The 22,014-nt window shown below is 38.2% G+C and overlaps 1 protein-coding gene across 2 annotated transcripts; it reads right to left on the bottom strand.

Annotated features, from left to right (window-relative positions):
* Positions 1-620: 620 nt before the first annotated feature.
* GCG (glucagon) lies at positions 621-11,467 on the bottom strand. Of its 2 annotated transcripts, XM_008258669.5 has the most exons (6): positions 11,379-11,467; positions 7,820-7,920; positions 5,812-5,973; positions 4,029-4,166; positions 1,762-1,905; positions 621-1,094 (listed from the first exon to the last, which is right to left on the bottom strand). In XM_008258669.5, the coding sequence occupies exons 2-6, from the start codon at positions 7,909-7,911 to the stop codon at positions 1,088-1,090; spliced, it is 543 nt and encodes a 180-aa protein (XP_008256891.1). In that variant the 5' UTR covers positions 7,912-7,920; positions 11,379-11,467; the 3' UTR covers positions 621-1,087. The 2 variants fall into 2 exon arrangements, with proteins under 2 accessions (XP_008256891.1, XP_002712262.1); XM_002712216.6 differs by lacking the exon at positions 621-1,094 and having other exon boundaries at positions 1,758-1,905.
* Between the last annotated feature and the right edge of the window lie 10,547 nt (positions 11,468-22,014).

Here is a 22,014-nt window from a genome sequence, read left to right as displayed (position 1 = left end):
GCCCTTTAGAAAGAAGCACCTGTTACTTAGTTCCAAGAACAGTTTGCCATTTGGGTATAATATTACCTGATTATATACTTTTTCAAGAGAAGCTAGAAATTAATATTTTCCTACTTTTTTTTTTTTTTTTTTTTTGACAGGTAGAGTTATAGACAGTGAGAGAGAGAGACAGGGAGAAAGTCTTCCTTCAGTTGGTTCACCCCCCAAATGGCCTCTATGACCGGCATGCTGCACCGATCCAAAGCCAGGAGCCAGGTGCTTCCTCCTGATCTCCCATGTGGGTGCAGGGCCCAAGCACCTGGACCATCCTCCACTACCTTCCCGGGCCACCGCAGAGAGCTGGCCTGGAAGAGGAGCAACCGGGACAGAATCCGGTGCCTGGACCGGGACTAGAACCTGGGGTATTGGCGCCGCAGGCAGAGGATCAGCCAAGTGAGCCACGGTACTGGCCCCTACTTTCATTTTTTACAAAAAATGTTAAAACACTGTGTGGGTATTCAAGTGTGAAATCGTGTCTGTGCACCAGATTAGACCTGTAGGTTACCAGCTTAGGATGAAGGTATGTTTGGAAGGAGTTGGGGCATGAAAAAGGGCTCATATAGAAAGAAAACAAATGATGGTAAAGAAGCTTGAGAACTTTATTTTATCTTTGATATATTGAAAGCTGAGCATTTTTATTTCAAAGGTTTCAAGAAGGAGGTTCTCTTTCCAGTTTTTCCACTGTGGCTATCAGTTCTTCCTCTCTACTATTAGAAAGCAGACACATTATGATTGGAATAATTTATATCTACAAATTATGTCATAGAAAAATAATTTAATCACTAACTGTTAACATGTTGGAGTATGCAAAACAAAATAAAGGAGAATAAAGCAGTTTCAGATTTAAAAGCTGATGTCATAGTAATATTCTGAGAATGGTTTATTCCATTTCCTATCTTTTGGCTACACAGTGCTAAATGAAATGTATTTATTGGCATGCAATGCAATATGGCTTCAGAATACACCTCCTAAATTTATAAAACTTAAAATTTCAAACATTCCAAGTAGCTGGCAGGTGTTGTACAGATGATCTTGACTAGTCACAGACTTACTTCCTAGGGATGAGAAAGAAAAGACAAGGATTCAGCATGGTTACAGCAACTAGATGATATCAATAAGTTATATGGGAAATATTTCAGTAATTTATTTTAATAAAAAGTCTTTATTAACCCCTTCATCTATAAATATCTCAGTCTTTTGGACTCTTAAAATATTTTCATTTAAGTATGACTTACACTTGAATCTTCCTACCAAAAAATATGAAGATTCATGAATGATTTTAAAAGCAGTCAAAATCTATCAATAATAGGTGGTTACTTTTTGACATTCAATTTTTACTACTGTAGTTATTAAGGATATAATACCATGTATACTAACATTTAACCTTTGTGCTAAAATTTCAGCATATTTGGCAATTTTAATGTGCCAGTAATGTTAATGGCAATGTTTCTCCATGTTTCATTCATATCTGTGCTCCTGGAATCTTATCTCTCATGGATACTCAGGAAATATTTTTGGAATGGGCAAATAATTGGATAAAACTTCAATTTTAAAAAATAGCTATAATTATGTAACTCTGAGATGATTTGAACACACAAAATTTTATTATATAACAAGAGAGTAAAGACTCTCCCCTTCACATGAGGGATGACTTGTAGCTGTATGACAACTAACATTTATGAAAGTTTTGATGGTTTTCAGAATGAACTAGAAACCAGTCACCTGTCAGAGATTTTGGTCTGGAGCAACCAGTTTATAAAGTCCCTCGTGGCCAGACTATCGAGAACTGTGTTCATCTCATCTGAGAAGGAGCCATCAGCATGTCTACGGCGTAGCTCTTCAACAATGGTCACTTCTTCTGGGAAACTAAGAAAATGTGGGTTGAAATTCGCATTGATTAGATGATTCATGCACATTCATATGGATTGCCTACCAATGGTAACATATACAAGGTTAGAAAACAGTAAAGACTTTTATTTACAGAGGGTCTACTATGAGCACTTCAAAAAATTCCATGTGAAACGGCAACTGTTGAAAGGTAGAATGCAGAGCTGAGCTGAGAAACCAAGCCTGTACTTTCAATGTTCCAGGTTGCTTCAAAGATTTTAATACATTGGCGATATGGAAGCTATTGGAGAGATGATTATTTTGCTTATAATTTAATAATTATACTTTTTCAGACCAGTGATTTTTGGAACATCTTGCAAAAGGCAGTATTAAGGAATTAAAGCTTAGTCTATACTAGATTTTCTTTATCAATGGTTTACTGTAGCATAATTTTGGGTATCTTCTTTAAACACTATAAAATATTCTCAAGTGTAAGTGACTATTTTACCACTGGTTTTAGAAATTTGATTGTGGAGAAGGGTGTTTAGAGCAGCAGTTAAGACATCAGATGAGATGCCCACATTCCATATCAGAGTGCTTGGGTTTGAGTCCTGGCTCTGCTCCAGATTCCAGATTCTTGCTAATGCATCCTTGGGGAGGCATCAGGGGATGATTTAACTACTTGGATTCCTGCAAAATCACATAGCAGACATGGAATGGGTTGCTGGCTCCCAACTTCAGCCTGGCCCAGTTCTGGCTATGCAAGCATCTGGGGAGTAAACCAATAGATGGGTGCTCTTTCTGTCTGCCTGTCTCTCTCAAATAAAGAAATAAAAATAAATTTAAAGTTTGATTGTAAATATTGTAAATTTTGTAAATATTGTAAAAATCAACCAAAATGTATTTCTTTTCCCCTTGAGACATCTTTAAGTTTCAATATGCTTGTTTTAAATTTGATTTTAAAAATCAGAGTGTCACATAAATTTCCTGCCTCTCATATTTCAAATGTCAATCAAACTGGTCACAAGAAAATGACATGGCTCAGGGATTTGCTTGATTGTGTTAAGATCCAAACAAGTAACAAGGTGTCTTAGTCTCACTTTCAACTTTGATTCTTTAATAGATATGATGAATACTGAATATATGGTAAATATATTTATATATATTCATATATACTGAATATATGATAAATACTGAATATATGGTTAATTGTATGGATGGTTAAACACGCACACACACACACACACACACACACACACACTATGATTATCATTTGATTAACCCATCATGTGTGGTCCCGTTCTGTCTCTATCACATTTTATCTGATTATTTCTTTTTTCTTTTTTTTCTTTTTTTTGACAGGCAGAGTGGACAGTGAGAGAGAAAGACAGAGAGAAAGGTCTTCCTTTGCCATTGGTTCACCCTCCAATGGCCGGCGCGGCCGGCGCGCTGTGGCCGGCGCACCGCGCTGATCCGATGGCAGGAGCCAGGAGCCAGGTGCTTTTCCTGGTCTCCCATGGGGTGCAGGGCCCAAGCACCTGGGCCATCCTCCACTGCACTCCCTGGCCACAGCAGAGAGTTGGCCTGGAAGAGGGGCAACCGGGACAGAATCCGGCGCCCCAACCGGGACTAGAACCCGGTGTGCCGGCGCCTCTAGGCGGAGGATTAGCCTAGTGAGCCGCGGCGCCAGCCTGATTATTTCTTAGATAAATATATGTTGATCACATATGTAATTAAAGTCAATTTTATATATTTAAAGTTTTATCTAAATATAGAAATATTTAAAGTTTTTGGTACTATTAGTTCTTTATTTTCAGCTTTCCTGGGATGGTTGTAGTTTAAATTTGTTGTCTAAATGTAGTTATCAAAAGCATCCTATATACTCTCAAAGGTATCCTGGCTTAGACAACAAATTAACAACTAATTATAACACTACTATAATGGGAAATAAAAATATAACCTGTTAGACTCTATTATTGATACCTGCTACCAAAGATAAAATGGACTGAACTTTGTGTACTGTTTTTCACCAATCGAGTTATTTCCTTCCTGTATGAGACTGTACAAGTTACTTCTGCAGTCCAGATTCAGATAGTGATAACTGCAGTCTTAAATTTTCTGCATTAAGGAGAGAAATGTCAACTAAGACTGTACAGACTTACTCTCGCCTTCCTCGGCCTTTCACCAGCCAAGCAATGAATTCCTTGGCAGCTTGGCCTTCCAGATAAGAGCTTACATCACTGGTAAAGGTCCCTTCAGCATGTCTCTCAAATTCATCGTGGCGTTTGGCAATGTTATTCCTGAAAGAAATGTGAAAGTTAAATTGAAGCTATGTCTCTGTGGCAATATGGTTCTCAGCTATGGCAACTAGGGGCTCAGGATTCTATGAGAAGGGGTTTGGAGAGTTTGGGAGAGGAGGATGGCTGGGAATTTGTATTGAAACTATATTAATTATCAAGGTTATAGGTTGGTAGAAGAGGGCTGACAGCAGTTAAGAAGGGGATAAATCCCCCCCCCCCTTTCCCAGAATATGCGCTTCTACCCTTCTACCTCTCCTGCTTATTTGTGCCACTGGCTGTTAAAATTGCACTATTTTTTACTTTAGTCTCAATAGATATGGGCTATCCACTGTCTTATGTGGCTCACAGACGAGGCAGCTGTTTGATACAGTTAGTATAGGGTCAGAGTTAGATAAGCGATTCAAGGGAAAGCAACGGACCATCTTGAAATGTTCTCAAAAAGACCACATGATAATGGATTAAAGAAAATGTGTGATATGCTAGCAAAGGAGGAACGCTAAGAAGAGGAGCCCCCAGCAGCCTCAAGCGTGTGCAGATAGCTCAGAGGAGATGGGCCACCAGCTGCCTACATTATCCCTGGAAGGTCTCATCTTAAACACACAGCAGAAACTGCCTGAGAGCGTGGAATGCTTTACATGAACTTACCAAGTTGTGGCACTCCCATTCTAGAAAATGAGAACAGTTTTCATTTTTTGTCAATTTGTGATGTCTCACATTTCACTGATGCCACCTATAGGTCTTGACAAGGACCTCCCTGAATGTCTGCTCCTACCATGACAGCCTTCTTTTCTCCAGTGGCACCCCTCCCCTAAACAGTTAACTTTGGTTAACAACTGTTCTATTCCTCCCGCTTGCTCCAGCTTTCACCCCTGCTCTCATTCTCCCCTCTCTCCAGACTCCCCTACATCTAGGCAAATCAAAGTCCTACATCCTGAGGCTTAGATTCCTCCAACTACTTTGTATGTATAACTCCTTTCTCCTTGTGGGCCACTCTCCAAAGAAATTGTGAAATTCCACCATCGCTGTGAAACCCGTGTGGATAATTTCCTCCAATAGCTTAAATGCAGCAAAAGCCCAACACTCGCACAGAAAATCCAACATTAAAATGTATGCCTTACGATAGGCGTGTGTTCTTCTTTGCTGCCTTCTCTCTTGATGCTGTGCAGCTAGGACTTAATTTTAAATGCATACATATCTTGGATTTTATTCTACAAGAAAAGGAATGCATCTGTTTTCATTCCTTACCGTGATCAACTTGGCTAGGGGATAATTTTAATGTGAGCACAGTCATGGGTTTGAACCCCATGAGGGATTGTTGAATTTGCTCTATTCTTTAGTCTGAAATTATATTACTAACCTCACAGGTCCACAAAAGTCAGTTTTAAATTTTAAGGAAAGATGAGTGAGAGCAAACATTACTGAAGCCATAGTTGGGAAAATTATTTAAGGTTTATGTCACACTGGAGCTTGGGTAAGGAGTTTCCATGGGAGAGGCATTTTGAGGCCAGCTAAAATGTTAGTTGACCTTGAAAACCATCAAAACTGAAAGAGCTATCTGATGATCAAGGTAACAATAAATCAGGAGAATTTTTGGACATATTGAATGCTTTGGTGTGCAATTTTTGGATCAGGTTTAGACTCTTGCCTGTTCCTCTTGGTGTTCATCAACCACTGCACAAAATCCTGGGCACGTCTGGAGTCCAGGTACTTGCTGTAGTCACTGGTGAATGTGCCCTGTGAATGGCGCTTGTCTTCGGTCATCTGGTCGGCGTCACCAAGCAGGTCTGTCTGGGAAGCTGGGAAGGATCTGAGAAGGAGAGTGAGTGACAGAACATGCCTGGCTCCTCAGGAGTGCACGCACTGGGGTGCATGCTCACTACAAAATGTGGGGCCACAGAAGGAGGAAGGCAGGGTTAGAGCATTTGAGATGACAGAGCATGTAGATCAGAGAGGCCTCAGTTTGTCATGAGAATTTCATTGTTTAATATAGTGACCTTAATCTTATTCTCTGAATTCTGGCAAGAGATTTGTCAAATGACTTCTTTTTTTGTCTGGAATGGAACTGAAAAAATCTTTTTACCAACTAATAAATCTGCTCATGATTATACTTATAATGACAGAGGAGAGCAGTGACTTGAATATTTTAAGGGTGAAGGATAACAGATGATTTGCCTGGGCAGAACATCTATTTTGCAAATACACATTCATATATGAATACTAACATAAAAGCAGAATTCAACTTCCTAGTTACATGGTAGCCAATGGTGAAAGAAAGATTATCAGAAGTTCAAAGCTGTATGATGGATAATCCATGTACTAGTAATCAACAGTTGGTTCATGTGGTAAATGGGTGGGAAAATATTCCCTGTGTTTAATACACAGAAATGAGATGCTGCTTTTACCTGTCAAACTAGAAAGATTAAATATTGGAGAGGATATTCTGAGGAGTGAGTATGCACTGTTGGTTGGAGTGTGCCTATGTATTAATTTTCAGCAAAGCAGGTTGACATGCTTATCAAAAAGGATTAAGCTCATGGAAACCCTAGACACAGTAGTTCTACTACTAGAAATCTACCCTCAGGAGATAGTAAGAATTGTAGAGAAAATGTATATATAAATATTATTTGCAGTATTCTTTGTGGGAAACTTTGAACCTTCTTATTGTCCAATAGAAGGGGAACAGTTAAATAAATATTGTACATTTGTGAGATGAAGCAGTAAACAACTGTTAGGTATAATACATTTAGGGGCCAGCGCTGTGGTGCACTAGGTTAATCCTCCGCCTGTGGCACCAAGTTCTAGTCCCAGTTGCTCCTCTTCCAGTCCAGCTCTCTGCTGTGGCCTGGGAAGGCAGCAGAGCAAGGCCCAAGTGCTTGGGCCCCTGCACCCACATGGGAGACCAGGAAGAAGCACCTGGTTCCCGGCTTCGGCTAGATGTAGCCCCGGCCCTTGTGCCTGTTTAGGGAGTGAAACAACGGAAGGAAGACCTCTCTCTCTCACTGTATGTGACTCTACCTGTCAAATAAATAAATAAAAATCTTTAAAAAAAGGTATAATACATTTAATAAATATTTTAATGATATAAGAAAAAACTAACAATATTCTGTAAGGAGAAAAAACCTGACGAAAAGCCATATAATGAATTGAGATATATTTATATACAGTTACAGAAAATATAGGAAAATAATACCTCATTTTTAAAATATGGGATAGTGTTCTTTGGATAGTGAAGTTTTGAATATTTAAAATTGTTACATGTTTTTCAAGTTTGACACCAATGATCATGTATAATTTTCATAATTAGAAATAACATTATTTGTAAAAAAAAGTAAGAGAAAATAATTGTTGTGAATAATTAAAATCTATGCATGTGTGAATAATGAATGAATGGATCAAGTCATCTTTAGAACTCTAATTTTCACGTACTGTAGTTGTTCAACATTTTCCACATCTTTGGTTCTGAAATAACACCTACTCTGATGTACACTTGAGGAAAGTGTACCTTTATCACAAGCACACTTTGAATTTGTGAAATTGAAAATTGTGGAAGAATATTTACTCCAAATTCTTAAGTCCCATCCTTAAACATAGTTTTCATGGGGTTTATGCCAACTATAGCTCTCCCGCTTGGTGCAAGTCTAAGGATGCAATACCTGGATTTCTCCTCTGTGTCTTGAAGAGAGCGTTGCCAGCTGCCTTGTACCAGCATTACAAACAATCCGGCCACAAAGTAAATGCTCTTCATTTTTGCTGCCTGTCAGAACACAGAATGGATTTGGAGGTCAGGCTACCATGCTGAAAAAGCCAGGCTTACTGAGGCTGACTTTAACTATGCACCTATTACAAACAGAAATACAAAACTAGTCTTATTGATTTTATTATGATTCCTGCTTTATTTCACCAGAGTCTTTGGAGGCAAAAAAGGATTGAAAATATGTATTCCACTATTAAGCTTTTTGATTAATGTAGGACACTTCTGTTAATGATTAGAAGGCTTGTTTCCAGAACTGAAATTAAAAATGTTCATGATAAACATTTAAAATATCCACTGTGGAATGATACGCTACATATGGTTAGCCTGAACAGCACCTTATCCATAATGCCACCCCTTTCACTATCAGTCTGGCTCTCAATTAATAGTCGTTCACTTCCAAGCATTTACATTATACTGCATTTCAACCATCTTAAAGCAGCCTCAGGCTACAACTTGGCATACCAGCTGTCGGTTCAGATGTATTATTCATTTATATTTTAAATAGTGTAACTTGGTCTAGACTTTGTAATTATAAAGCGGCCAACAGATTTGAGGTATTTTAGGGTGCTTTGACCTGTTCTAAATTAAAGGGAAAAAATCATTTTAAAGACAAGCAATTTGCAACAAGAACTAATGTTTCTGGCAACTTGAACAATCACAGCTAAGAAACTAAGAGATGACTATCATAAAAAAATGAGTGCTTGCTTCTGAAGTGTTGGAACTGCCCACGTTGTTCTGGAGTTGGCCTTAGTCCAGGGCATGTCATCCTCTGCTGGTGAGACCATGGGCTTCTCATAAGATACACCTGATTGCTTACCCTCTTACCACAGCCAGATGTCCCATAAGCCATAGGATGCCAATATGTGATGATACAGCATGAATGGGGGGCAGAAACCACCATGAGCATGAGGTAGAATGTCCCCACAGAGCAAGCTCCTTTATTTTCTGAATGGATACCTCAAGCCCTGGATTTGTATGGACTTCTCTGCTACTTTGAAATCTAACCATGTTTCTTTTGAGAAGTGGGTATTTCAATTTAAGTTTGTGCTTATCCATAAATAATTTGAATGAGTATTTTTAGCAAAAGACATTTGGTTTGGAATAAGCATTTTACAAATATTATCATTTTAAACTATCAATCTTTTCTTTAACATCCTAGCCATATTTACCATCCATCTCTGGCACTAAAACAGAGACTGTAATACCTGCTGCAGTAACTTTATTCTTTGAAATATTAAATCTTGGGGGCCGGCTTTGTGGTGTAGTAGGCTAAGCCTCCTTTGTGGAGCCAGTGCAAAAGGGTGCCAGTTCCTGTTGCAGCTGCTCCTCTTTGGATCCAGCTCTCTGCTATGGTCTGAGAAAATAGTTGAAGATAGGCCAAGTGCTTGGGCCTCTGCACTCCGTGGAAGCTCTTGGCTCCTGGCTTCGGATTGGCCCAGCTTCCATTGGCCACTGTGACCACTTTGGGAGTGAACCAGCAGATGGAAGACCCTTCTCTCTGTTTCTCCCTCTCTCCCTGTCTGTAAATCCTTCTCTCAAATAAATAAATAAAATCTTAAAACATTTAAAAAAAATAAATGTTAAATCTCTGCAGATTAAGTGGCCAATTAGACAAAGAAAAACAGTAAGAATTATATATTCACCCTTCTTCCTTCATTAACATTAAATGACCAATTTGGTGTTTTGCTATGCTTGTTTTACCAGCTGGGAAATTTGGGAAACTTTACCAGTGTATTAGGAAGTTTTTCTGATTCTAAATCTCAATTATAATATCTGTGTTTCCAGAACTATTTGCAAATTAAAGCAAATGCTTCTTTTTAGGATTGTACCACTGTTAGAAAGTTTCTCGTAAAAGACTAAAAGCTGTCAGTTTAGTCCTAAATAATTCCTTCCATTCAAAATCTCTAAAGATTTTGCAATATCTTCAATCATGCCCTACAGAGGCATATTTAGAGCAGATTTTACTCTACCATTGTGGGTGCTGATGGAATATGAAACAATCATAAGTAAATAAGGGAATAAATAGATCATTAATAAATAACCATAGATAAGGGAATGCTTGAAGTCCTTTAAAACCAATCAAATGAGTTCTATGGAAAGAATGAACTGGCTTAAACATCTCATGTATTTGTTTTTGAGTCTATAGAATTGTGAAAAAAATAGAGTTAACCCATTGCTTGAATTCTATTGCTAAGAAAGCAAAATATTTATGTTATTTTAGTATCAAAATATTATTCAATAAGAAAATACTTTCCAGTTACTTTTACTCTTCTTTTGTAGCCTAAGGAGAGAGTCTGAAATTGTGTACTCCCCCCCATTTCTATTCAAATTTTTCAAAGGCAACTAGAGTAGCAGTAGTAATCTCTGCGAGGAGCATCTTTTATAAAGATTAACCCCAGACCTAGGAAAGAAATTTATATTACATCCCTATGTATATTGGCATTGTAGAACACATAATTCCTTTTAAAACTGGCCAACTCTTTTCATAACAGGTCCTCAGTATGTGTGGAAAAATACACCATTTAATCACTTACTCCATTGAGGATCTTTGCAAATTTGCTCTTTAAGAGCTTAAATATGTGGGTACTTCAAAACATTTATGGAAAATGTGTATTATCAAAGTATTCACAAATGTCAAAACTATTCTTGCACCAAAACAAATTTATCTGTAAATTCCATTTTCCATGAACTTTGTGCAGTATCCTCATAGATACTTTAGAACATCTAATTTTTTTTCTAAAAAAAGTACCAAAATTTTTTCCAGTTTATAGTGATTTTAGGTTTTATTTATTATTACTGGTCCTCACTATATATCAAATGATTATTAATACATGGCTTTACTCAGATCCATCCAAAGAAATCCCAAAAACTAGATGGTACTTTTTTCCACACCAAATACGCTACGTCTTATTTATAAAGAGCTTATTTCATGGACTTTGATTTTTTTGATAGACCTCTCAGAAATTCGAATTTTTGAAAGACAGATATTGAATCCACTCTTGGAAAACCAGATATTTTAATTGGTAAAGAGCAATTTCTGTTACAGCCTTTCTAATGGACGCATTTCTGCTGAATTTAGAAGGCGCCTTCTGTTCAAAGTACTATACACATTTATCAAATCTAAGGAAAAATATTTATTTGTCAAAATGTTACAACTTATTTTCAAATTCAGTTTTCATAACAATTAAACCTTATAACAAGTGCCTTCATTTCAATCTTTGTTTTCTATTTTGTATCATTGCGCTGAATTGTTTCTCCAACTCAATTTGCAGCTTCAGTATGTTCAAGTAGATGTAAACACATTTGATACTTTTTCATCTCAATTCTGTTCTATCTATTATTAATAATAAAGTACACAATGAAAGAACACTTTAATTCATAGTATTTGCTCCCTTAACATACTAAACTGTCTCCAAAACAGGATTCACAGTTTTGCGATCATCCAATGTCAGTCTTACCTTCTGAGTACTGGCGTGTGGAACAGAGCAGGTGGAGAGAGAGCAAGCCCTCTGTGGACACTGAATGTGCTCTGTGCCCTGGACTCTGCACTTCTGCAGCAGACCACACTGCTTTATATACTCTCCAGCTCTCCTAGCCCACAGATATTATGCTGACAATATAAATTTCTCAACTGTAAATAATGGGTCTTTGTTACAAATGATTTCACTCGCCCACTCAGTTTGCTCATCTGCATTCTCTGCCCGTATTGGGTGGGACATCAGAGACCCGGAAACTTTTTATTGACTCTTGTGCCTTTTCCTTTTGTTTTTGTTGGGAATGGAAAGGACAGTTTGGAAATTCATTCAGGCATGAAATTCACTTATTATCTGACGTAAATTTTGATGTTGAGGAAAAAAGAACTTGATATTATGTAGTCTGTAGCTAGCCCCATTTTTAGCATGGCCTCATTTGAGAGTCTTTCAGTTTTAATACTTAGATATGATGGATTTATTGAGTTTAATAATTTATTAATTCACCCATTTATTAAAATAGCAAATCATTAATTCTACACATACTTATTAAAAATCCTATCCTCTCCATTGTATGGAATTAATTTGTATTGTTTTTGTGGGGAATTTTAAAGAACGTCAGTTAAAATGTAATGTGGCCCGTTGTAATAAATCAAACTTAGAAAGAATATAGCAAGAAGAGTATTAAACATCCAAGATAGGCAATGTTAATAGTCCTATGGGTATTTGAATTCTGACTTGCCTGATAAAGAGAATGAGGCACTAAATTACAAAAGAATGAGATGTGGAGAAAATTGTCAAGATGAGATGCATACTGTCATATTTCCTGAGTTTTGTGACCTTCCATACAGGTCTAGAGGATTTTTTTTTTTTTTTTGACAGGCAGAGTGGACAGTGAGAGAGAGAGACAGAGAGAAAGGTCTTCCTTTGCTGTTGGTTCACCCTCCAATGGCCACCATCGCCGGCGCACCGCGCTGATCGGATAGCAGGAGCCAGGTGCTTCTCCTGGTCTCCCATGGGGTGCAAGGCCCAAGCACTTGGGCCATCCTCCACTGCAATCCCTGGCCACAGCAGAGAGCTGGCCTGGAAGAGGGGCAACCGGGACAGAATCCGGTGCCCCGACTGGGACTAGAACCCAGTGTGCCGGCGCCGCAAGGCGGAGGATTAGCCTAGTGAGCCACGGCGCCGACCCAGGTCTAGAGGATTTGTAGGATACAATTTTCGTCACTTTGGAGAAATAGAAAAATGTGAACTAATCTGGACAGCTAGCATGAGAACTAATGTCAGCATAATTAAATTTTAGTCTTGCCACTATCAGCAAACTGTGTGACCCTGGTCGAGTCACATACTTTCTCTGTGTCCTTGCCTCCTTATTTGTAGGCTAAAGGGCATGGTTAATGGTCCCTTCCAAGCTAAAAGTAAAAGCATCGCAACATTTTCTAACCAGATTCCTTTGCATGGTATCCCTGGTGACTTTTGTGAAAGTAAATGACAGAGGCAACTGGAGAAACATTCCAAATTCACTTAAGGGTTCGATTTGTGGATCAGACCAACTGTTAGATATATGGCTACTTAAAGGCCATGGAGATCAGTTTGGTGTCAATTTGGGAGACCTTACTGAGGGTCTTTTTTGTCTATTGATGATATGAAAGACTTGCTGTCTAAAGTGTGGTCCAAGGACCAGCATCTGGGACTTTTCTAGAAATGCAGCCCAGAAGTATTGAATCATAGTCTGCATGTTAATGAGATCCCCAGGCAATTCATATAGATATTAAAGTTTGTGAAGTTCATCTGTAGGAAGCAATCACCTCACTTACCTGTTTGCTGGGGTCTTGATCTGAGGATTGCTTCTTGGCACTGCCAGCAGAGGGGGTGAGAGAGCAGAGAAAAGTGTCAAGCCTTAGGTCCTCTTGCAGTCAATAAGGTATAAATAACAATCATGGCTTGAAAGTGAGTGTTGGTTAATGTACGATTAAATTGTTCTCTCCTCTGGCTACAATATTCATAAACATATTATCTGTGTGTATTTTTGCTCACCGTTTTGGTAGATTCAGTTCCAATTTTTTTCCTTTTGTCTGTTTGACATGTTTCTGTTTGTCTCCATTTCTTTCTCTCCCTCTTAGGACACAACCTGTTTGTGGAGCAGTCCTAAGAAGTGAGCTCTGTGGATGACACATACAAAACCCTGAACACAGTGTTGCCATCTCAGTGAATACGCCATCCCAATATTTCACTCCAAAACCTCCTTCTTCCCCCTTCACCCTACTTGTTTTCTATTATTTAGAAGTGAACATCTCAAGTTTTTCCATAAATTTCCTCTCACTTCCTCTAGCCAATCAATCAGGTTACCGGGGACTCACATCCTCACAATGCTAAGCACTTTGAGTATGCATTTGTAACACAAATCCTTCTCACACTGCTCCCCCGCCTCAGAAGGGCAAGTCAGGCTTGTTCATAATCAGGCACTGTATTGTCAGAAAATAAGACAAAAGTCAAGTACAATTTGTTCCTCCAGGTCTTTGCACAATGCTTCCCCAACACCAATTTCTGCTTGGCCTTCAATTCCTCTCACTGCCATTAGTTAGTTGAGGCAGAGATGTGAGGCAGAGAAAGTGGTAGCCCTGTATTTGTACGACCAATGTTTAAAAGGTTGTATGGAGGCAGGGAAATTCTGGGAGTGTTGATTAGAGTTCCCCCATCAGGTAGCAATGACTGGTAGTTGTCAATGGGTCTGACCCCACAGTGGTTATGACATACCTCCTGCAAGGTCATTGTGTCTTGACATAAGAAATAGAAGACATTTACTACATGAAGTAGGATGGAAAATTTTCCATTAATTTTTTTTGAAGCAAATAAGCTATTTGATCAAGGGTTTCTTGCCTTTTTATAAAGCTCAGGACCAGGGACAACTTTGATGGGTGTGACCTGTGAGGCTGCATGGGGCTGCAGGTGTAGAAGGACACTGAGCTTGCTTTAGTGCTTACCTTTTAACACATTCAAATACTTAATAATTTTTGAACAAAGTCCCACATTTCTTTCAGTTGTCCCAAAAAAATTATGTAGCTTGTCCTGTTTATGACCTCACCTTACAAAACCATGGGGTGTGGAGTGGTTGAGTGTTTACTTTGTGAACCTGTTCTAAATACTTAGGCTGAAATGCTTGAGAATGGCAACACTGAGTTTCACTCCAGTGGCAAATCTTTGAGCAAGGAGGACTCTCTTATTTTTCAAGATTTCTTTATTTGAAAGTGGTTATGAAGAGATAGAGAGAGATTCAGAGAGTCTTCCATCCACTGGTTCACTCCCCAAACAGCCACAATGGCCAGGGCTGGCCAGGCCATAGCCAGGAATCAAGAGCTCCATCTGGGCCTCCCATGTGTGTGGCAGGGGCCCAAGTACTTGAGTTATCCTCTGCTGCCTTCCCAGGCACATTAGCAGACAGCTGGTTCTGAAGTGAAGCAGCGAGCACTCTAACCAGTGCTCATAAGGGATGACAGCCTTGCAGGCAGTAGCTTAACTTGCCATGCCACAATACCCGCCCCAAGAAGAACTCTCATTCAATGCTTATGGGAGTATTATATTTATAACACTTGTTGGAGGCAGTTTAGTTATATTTATCAAAGTTACAAATACCTATAGCTCTTGACCCAGTAAGACCAAAAGCACTATTCTGAATATTTGTTTCACATATATCTCCACAGGCACTAATCTTGTAGGTACAAGGTGTTTTGTTGCAGTATAAGTTGGGATTAATCCAGTGGCCATCAACAGAGCACTCTTTATAAAAAGAATGAGGAGGTGTGGGTGTTGTGGTGCAGAGGGTTAAAGTGTAGCTTGTGACACACACATCCCATATCAGAGTGTAGGTTCAAGTCCTACTTGCTCTTCTACTAATCTGGCTTCCTGCTAATGCATCCTTGGAGGTAACAAATGACAGGCCAATTACTTGGGTCCCTGTCACCCACATAGGAAATCCAGATGGGATTCTGGCTTGGTGCTGGCCTATCCCTGGCTGTTGTAGGCATTTGAGGTGTGAATAAGCAGATCTCTCTCTCTCTCTCTCTTGCTTTGACTTTCAAATAAATGAAAAAAGTAATAAACATTAACATTTAAAAGAAAAATAATGAGGAAACTCTCTTAATATAGTAGAGTCCAAGATATGTTGTAGGTTGAAAAAAGAAATACAGATGGAAGCATGTATGACTACTTTTTGTGTTAGAAGGGGGAGGTTCACAAAAATATATTTATTCATAATTGCATTAAAAATTGAAAGAACACACAAGATACTGATGAAAGTGCTTATCTACAGGAGGCAATGTGGAGCAGTGCAATATACAGAAACAAAGAGAAAAAAAGACTGTGTATTTTTCAGTTTACACCTGTTAGGTTAGGGTCTTTAATTTCTTGACCGTTTGATTGAATTGCCTACTCAATGCCCCCCCTCCACCAGAAATGCATTTTTTTTTTAAATTTTATTATTTGAGATGTTAGAGTTACAGACAGAAAGAGGGAGAGACACAGAGAAAGGTTTTCTCTCCACTAGTTTACTCCCTAGATGGCAGCAATGGCCAGAGCTGAGCTGATCCCAAGCCAGAAGTCAGGAGCTTCTTCCGGGTCTCCCACTCAGGTGCAGGAGCCCAAGGACTTGAGCCATCTTCCACTGCTTCCCCAGGCCATAGCAGAGAGCTGAATCAGAAGAGGAGTGGCTGGGATATGAGCAGGTACCCTAATGCGATGCCAGTGCTGCAGGTAGCTTACCACACCACAGCATGGGCTCCTCAGAGACGCAATTTAAAAAGGAGTGACAGAAGAACCACGTTAGGAACAGGATAAACTTTAAAACAATGTCTGAAACTATCCTTTGACCTAACAATTTAAATCCTAGTATTTTATCCAAGATAAATTCAAAGCCTTTGTCCACACAAAGGCTTCTACAAAAATGCTGAAAGATGCATTATTAACAATAGTTTAAAATTCAAACAACCAAATTATTCATCAACAAGAAAAAGTATAAATAAATTGCAATATAGAAGTTGCACCATGGGATACAACTCAACAACCATGAAAGAGAATCAGTGGCAGCAATGTTGATGAATTTCATAGCCATTATGCTACTTAATGAAGGTGGACACAGGGGCGGGCATTTGGTGCAATGGTTATGTGCCATTTTGGACTCCTGCATCTAATACTTTTATGGGTTTTGAGTTGTGGCTCGTCCAGTTGCTGCTGCTGATGCTCATCCTGGGAGAAAGTATGTGATTGCTCAAGTACTTGCGTCCCTAAAACCCATTCGGGAGACCCAGATGGCATTCTGGGCTCCTGGCTTCTACTTGGTCCAGCCCTAGCTGTTGGGGGCATTTAGGGAGCAAAGTAGCAGATGGAAGATCTCTCTGCCATCTCTCTTTGTCTTTCTACCTTTTAAATAAAATGAATATAAATAAATAATTATAAAATAAGATGAACACAAAAATTGTGTGTATATATATTCATAGATGTTCAAGAACAGGAAAAACTAATATTAAAAAGATTCAGAATTGTGGTTGCTTCTTGGAGGAAGCTGGGAGAGGATTCCTAGGAAGAAACTTTCTGGGGTGATGGAAATATTCTGCATTTTCACATGGATTTGTGTTACCAGATTTATCCAATTGCCAAAATAGTACAGCTAAGACTTATGATTTCAGTACATGTAAGTTTTACCTAAAAGTAAAAAAAAAAATAGAAAAAAGAAAAAATGGAAATATAAGTGATACAAACACGGCAGAATTCTGATAATTGTTGATGTGGACTGTTGGGTAAACAGGGTTCATTATGCAATACTAATTACTTTATGTATGCTTGAAAATTTCCATGCCAGAAAATTAAAATGAAACCATAAGAAGGTGATTATGGGACAGGATATTGGCACCAATTAATCTGTTTTTATCTAAAGTGCTTGACACTTCAGCTGCTAAGTAGAAGCCAGGTAAAGGGAGTGAAGTTCAGTTAGCAGAGCCCAGAGGCAAATGGTAGCAGAGGCCAGGGTCTAGATGGTAGGAAAGATAATCGAGTTGAAGGCAGGAGGAGAGTAAGCCACCATTCAGAGGCAATGGAGGTTGCAGTTCCCTTGTTCTCAATACTGTTCAAGCCCTATCCCTGGGACATGCCTCAGCTGTGATAAAGATCAGACTTCAGCTGTGACTAGTCAAGTTTTGCTGATGAAGATGAGGTCCTTTTCTGGTTTTCAAAAGTCATCTCTATATGCATTGCTCTTCCTAGTTTAGAACACTCTGCTTCATGAGGAGGGTCATCTTAAAATAGAGGTGAGCCTTCAAAAGATTATTTTAAATACTACAAAAAATATGTACGACTGACGGAAAAGTTTACATTAACTGAGTTTTTTAACTTTGAAGAGTAAAGGAGCAGACGGTCACTTAACAACAGGCTTTGAAAAATGAAAAATTGAGTGCATACCATGTAATGACCAGATGCCCTTCCCATCCCCATGAGTGACTTGATGGGCTCAAAGATCCAGGGGACAATTAGAGGAAGAGCTTCCAGCGGAAGTTCTGAGTTTGCCAGAGGATGTGAGAAATACTATTCCTGAGAGATATTTAAGAATCAGTTCATGACCGTCCATCTGGAATGATTCTGAGGAAGCCTGCTGGAGTGCGGCGGGGGTTGGGGAGGATTCAGCAGTAAGATCAATGGACAGTCTTCCTGCCCTGAGGCTTTGAGACCCTGTAGACTCACAAGTCTGTGCAGGAGACCGTGTGGCATCATGGCTGTGCATTCGTTGATTTTATCTTTTGCAAGATCTCTGGTATAATGAGATGTTTAAAATTGTTCTAAGTTTCAGTTGTTATTTTTATTCCTTAAGGGAACAAGAAAGAACGAAAACAAAATCACATTTGTACAAAAGAATCTTATCTCATACTTTATAAGCAGAATATATATTTATATGTATAAATACATATATATCATTGAATACATGTGTTATGCTACTATTTTTCGCATATTGTAGCTATAAAAAACAAACCATATGTCATTACATTTATCCAACCTCTTGCTCATCTGGAAAGACGTTTTTTTCCTCAAGCTTCTAAGAGTCTTTAATGTGAACCAATTAAAGCACTGCAATTTTTCAAAGTCTTCTGTAAAAGGAAGTAACTTCAGCCATTAGCAAATTTAAAATTTGAAAAATTTATGTTCAAAAAATTGAAGCAAATTTAAAGCAGAGTCATGAGCACTTTTGCCATACGTGCCCATAACTCTGCTTTACATTTTTGGCCCCTGCCTGAAACTTGTTCGGTGTTGTCAATTCATACTTTATCAGATGTAGTACAAAGATATGCCCAGGTTTCTGGTGATGTTAAAATGATATAAAGATGGAATGGTGGGTAATTTATAAAGCCCTATAGACTATTTCTTTGTTTTGCTTAAAGCAGAGCTTTTCTTAATTCACTACAATCCATTGTTTGGCAATTTTCTTCTTAAAACCTAAAAAAATGGGTGTTAACATTTTTATTTTGTAATAAATTATCAAAATTCTTTTCTGCAGTCAGGAACATTTCTATAGGCAGAATTTGTCTGTACTGTATACCAGTGCTGACTCTCGCATCTGAGAAATGAATCATTTCTTTGTTGCCGTATTATCAGAGGCTTTAAAGACAGACTTTTCACTTCCATTTTAATAAAACATCCCTTTTTTCTCTATAGAGCACAGTAGAATATTAACAGAAAGCCCTTTGTAAGGCTGAAGAAATATAGTCTCTTTTTCATTCTTTCTGATATATTTGGATTATGCTCACTGGTATTCTCCATAAACACTGAGCAAGCAAACTCTAGAAATCAAAGACCATGGCTTTTACATCTTTTTCTTTTGCAAACCTTTCCCCATAATTGCTAGGCATAATATATAGCAAAAGAAAAGATGATCCAATGAATAGCTTATTATTTGGTTTGACTTATTAAATATCAATTTGCATCTAATGTGTTTATACACTCTTGTCTAAGGGGATGTGTCAGTTAGGGCAATTGACACTGGTGCAAAGAATTAAATAGAAAGTATAAATGCAAAACTACCTTTGACTAAATACCTAAGTAAAATGTGTAAAAACCATTCCTTCCGGAGATTGGCACATATTGCTGGTGAGTTGATTACTTTATAAAATTGTCACCTGGAATTCACAGACACTTAATTAGAAAGCAGACTTAAAGTAATGATAATTTGAATGGATTATAAAATATCCTGTGGTTGATGCCAGATTGTCTTGCAATTCAGGGACGAGGATCAAGCCCCCCTAGAATATCCATATCTACCATTTACTGACTTTTTGTGAAAGATAAAGCTCTCCAAGGAGTTCATTTTCTAATCCTCACAATACCCAGTCTGTTAAATATTGTTGCTTCCATTTTGTAAATAACAAATCAAAGGCATAGAATAGGCAGCCCAATTACTTAAAAATAACATCTGGAACTGAATATAAGATCACATTCCCTTTCTAGAACAAGGCTTGGCAAAGTAGTCTTGGGGGTTCAAGCAAAATCTAAGCTGCTCGGGATCTGCCTTGACCATTGTATAAATGCATTCACAGCTCAAGCTAGCTAAGATAAGAAGCCATCTTGATACTAAGAAAATGGTAACTGAGATATTGTTAGTTTTAGTTAGTTAGTGAAGTGTTATTATTCAGTGATTTTTTAGTGTGTTTAGAATATTGTGCAAACATTGTCACTAGTTCCAGTACTTTTTTACCACCCCAAAGAAGAGACACTGCATCCATCAGCAGTGATTCCTCTTGTTCCCTCTGTTCCCTTTCCCAGCTCATGATAACCACTAATCTCTCTCTTTCTCTCTCTCTACACACACACACACACACACACACGCACACACACATTTACCTATTCTGTATATTTTATGCAAGTAGAATCACTCAATATATAACTTTTTTAAAAAAGATTTATTTATTTACTTGAAAGGCAGAGTCACAGAGAGGCAGAGAGAGAGAAGTCTTCCATCCTCTGGTTCACTCCCAGGTGGCCACAATGGCCAGAGCTTTGCAGATCCAAAGCCAGGAGCCAGGAGCTTCCTCCAGGTCTCCCACAGGGGTTCAGGGGCCCAAAGTCTTGGATCATCTTCCACTGCTTTCTCAGGCCATAGCAGAGAGCTGGATAGGAAGTGGAGGAGCCAGGACATGAAGTGGAACCCATATGGGATGCTTTGGCACTGCGGGCAGTGGCTTCACCGACTATGCCACAGCTCCAGCCCTATGTTACACTTTATATCCAGTGTCTTTCACTTAAGAAAATATCTTCAAGGTCCATCCACATTGTAGCAGTTATTAGGACTTCATTCTTTTTCATGGCTGAATGATATTCCATTACATGTGTGTACCATGTTTTGTTTACCTGCTCATCAACTGATAGACATTTTGGTTGTTTTCATTTTTTAACTACTATGAATAATGCTGCTAGGAACACTCATGTACAAATCTATGTCTAGATTGTTCTTGGTTATTTTGGGTAAATACCTAAAAATGAACTATTGGGGTTATATAATAACTCTGTTTAACTTTTTTGAGGAACTGCTTACTGATTGCTTTCCAGAGTGACGGTAGGATTCCATTTCTCAGGACAGAACTGGAATGTCAATAAGGAGGAGGCAGGCTAAGGCTGGATGCTTGAGAAGTCTTTTTGGAAGAGCTGCTTTGCTAAGTGCGTTGAGCAAGGAGTTGGAAGAACAGAATGTAGGAGTCAGAAAAGAGAGTTTCTGATATTTGGAAGGTTTAAGTATTTTAGGTCTTAATGGAGTATAAGATATGGATCTGGAATGAATGAGAAGTGTGAATCCTATAGGTTTCTTTTCTGTTTTGTATGGAGATGTAGTGGGCACAAGTGGCAGCTGATTAAAATAAATATAACAAATTTTAATTTTTTTTGAGAATGAAAATATTCCTCTTATTGGCAGTGAGAATGAATCAAAATAGATATTTCTAAGGCACAAGAGATCTCAATTTATCTTGGAATATACTGTTTTCTTCTACCAGCAGCTTGAATTCTACTGATTCTAAAAATAATGCAATAATTATTATAGATTACTTATACTGAAACTGATTTCCAATGAAATTTTATTAAAGCAAGATTAGAAAACCTTTATTGAGGTAAAATCCATATAGCAAATCAACCCTTTAAAGTGAACAATTCATTGATATCCAGTATAATCACAATGTTGTACAAACAGCTTCTATCAGGTACCAAATAGTTCCCTCACTACAAAGCAAAAACCTATTATCTATTCAGTGCATTCTCATTTCCCTTACCATTCATCCTCTGGCAACCAAGAAACTACATTCTTTGTCTATGGATTCACCTATCTACAGCTATGGCACCCTGAAATGCCCAATCTTGTCTGTGGATTTAGATGTTCTGGACATTTAATATAAATGAAATATACAGTATCCTTTTTGTTAGCAATATATGGGCATGACTTACATGAAGTTCTTTTCCAAACATGAGTAATAGTTTTATGATAAAAATTACACACTTTAATACATCTTATTACATTAATAGTTTTTTAAACATCTTTTTTAGATCTTTTATACATCTTAATTACATTAATAGTTTCCATGACTTTACTTACTTCCTTGGA

The sequence above is a fragment of the Oryctolagus cuniculus genome, chromosome 3, assembly GCF_051225735.1.
Source record: "Oryctolagus cuniculus isolate XC-2025 breed Fujian yellow rabbit chromosome 3, ASM5122573v1, whole genome shotgun sequence".
NCBI classification, from domain to species: Eukaryota; Metazoa; Chordata; class Mammalia; order Lagomorpha; family Leporidae; genus Oryctolagus; species Oryctolagus cuniculus.
The sequence above is the reverse complement of the archived record's forward strand: the minus strand, read 5'-3'. Positions and strand labels throughout refer to the sequence as shown.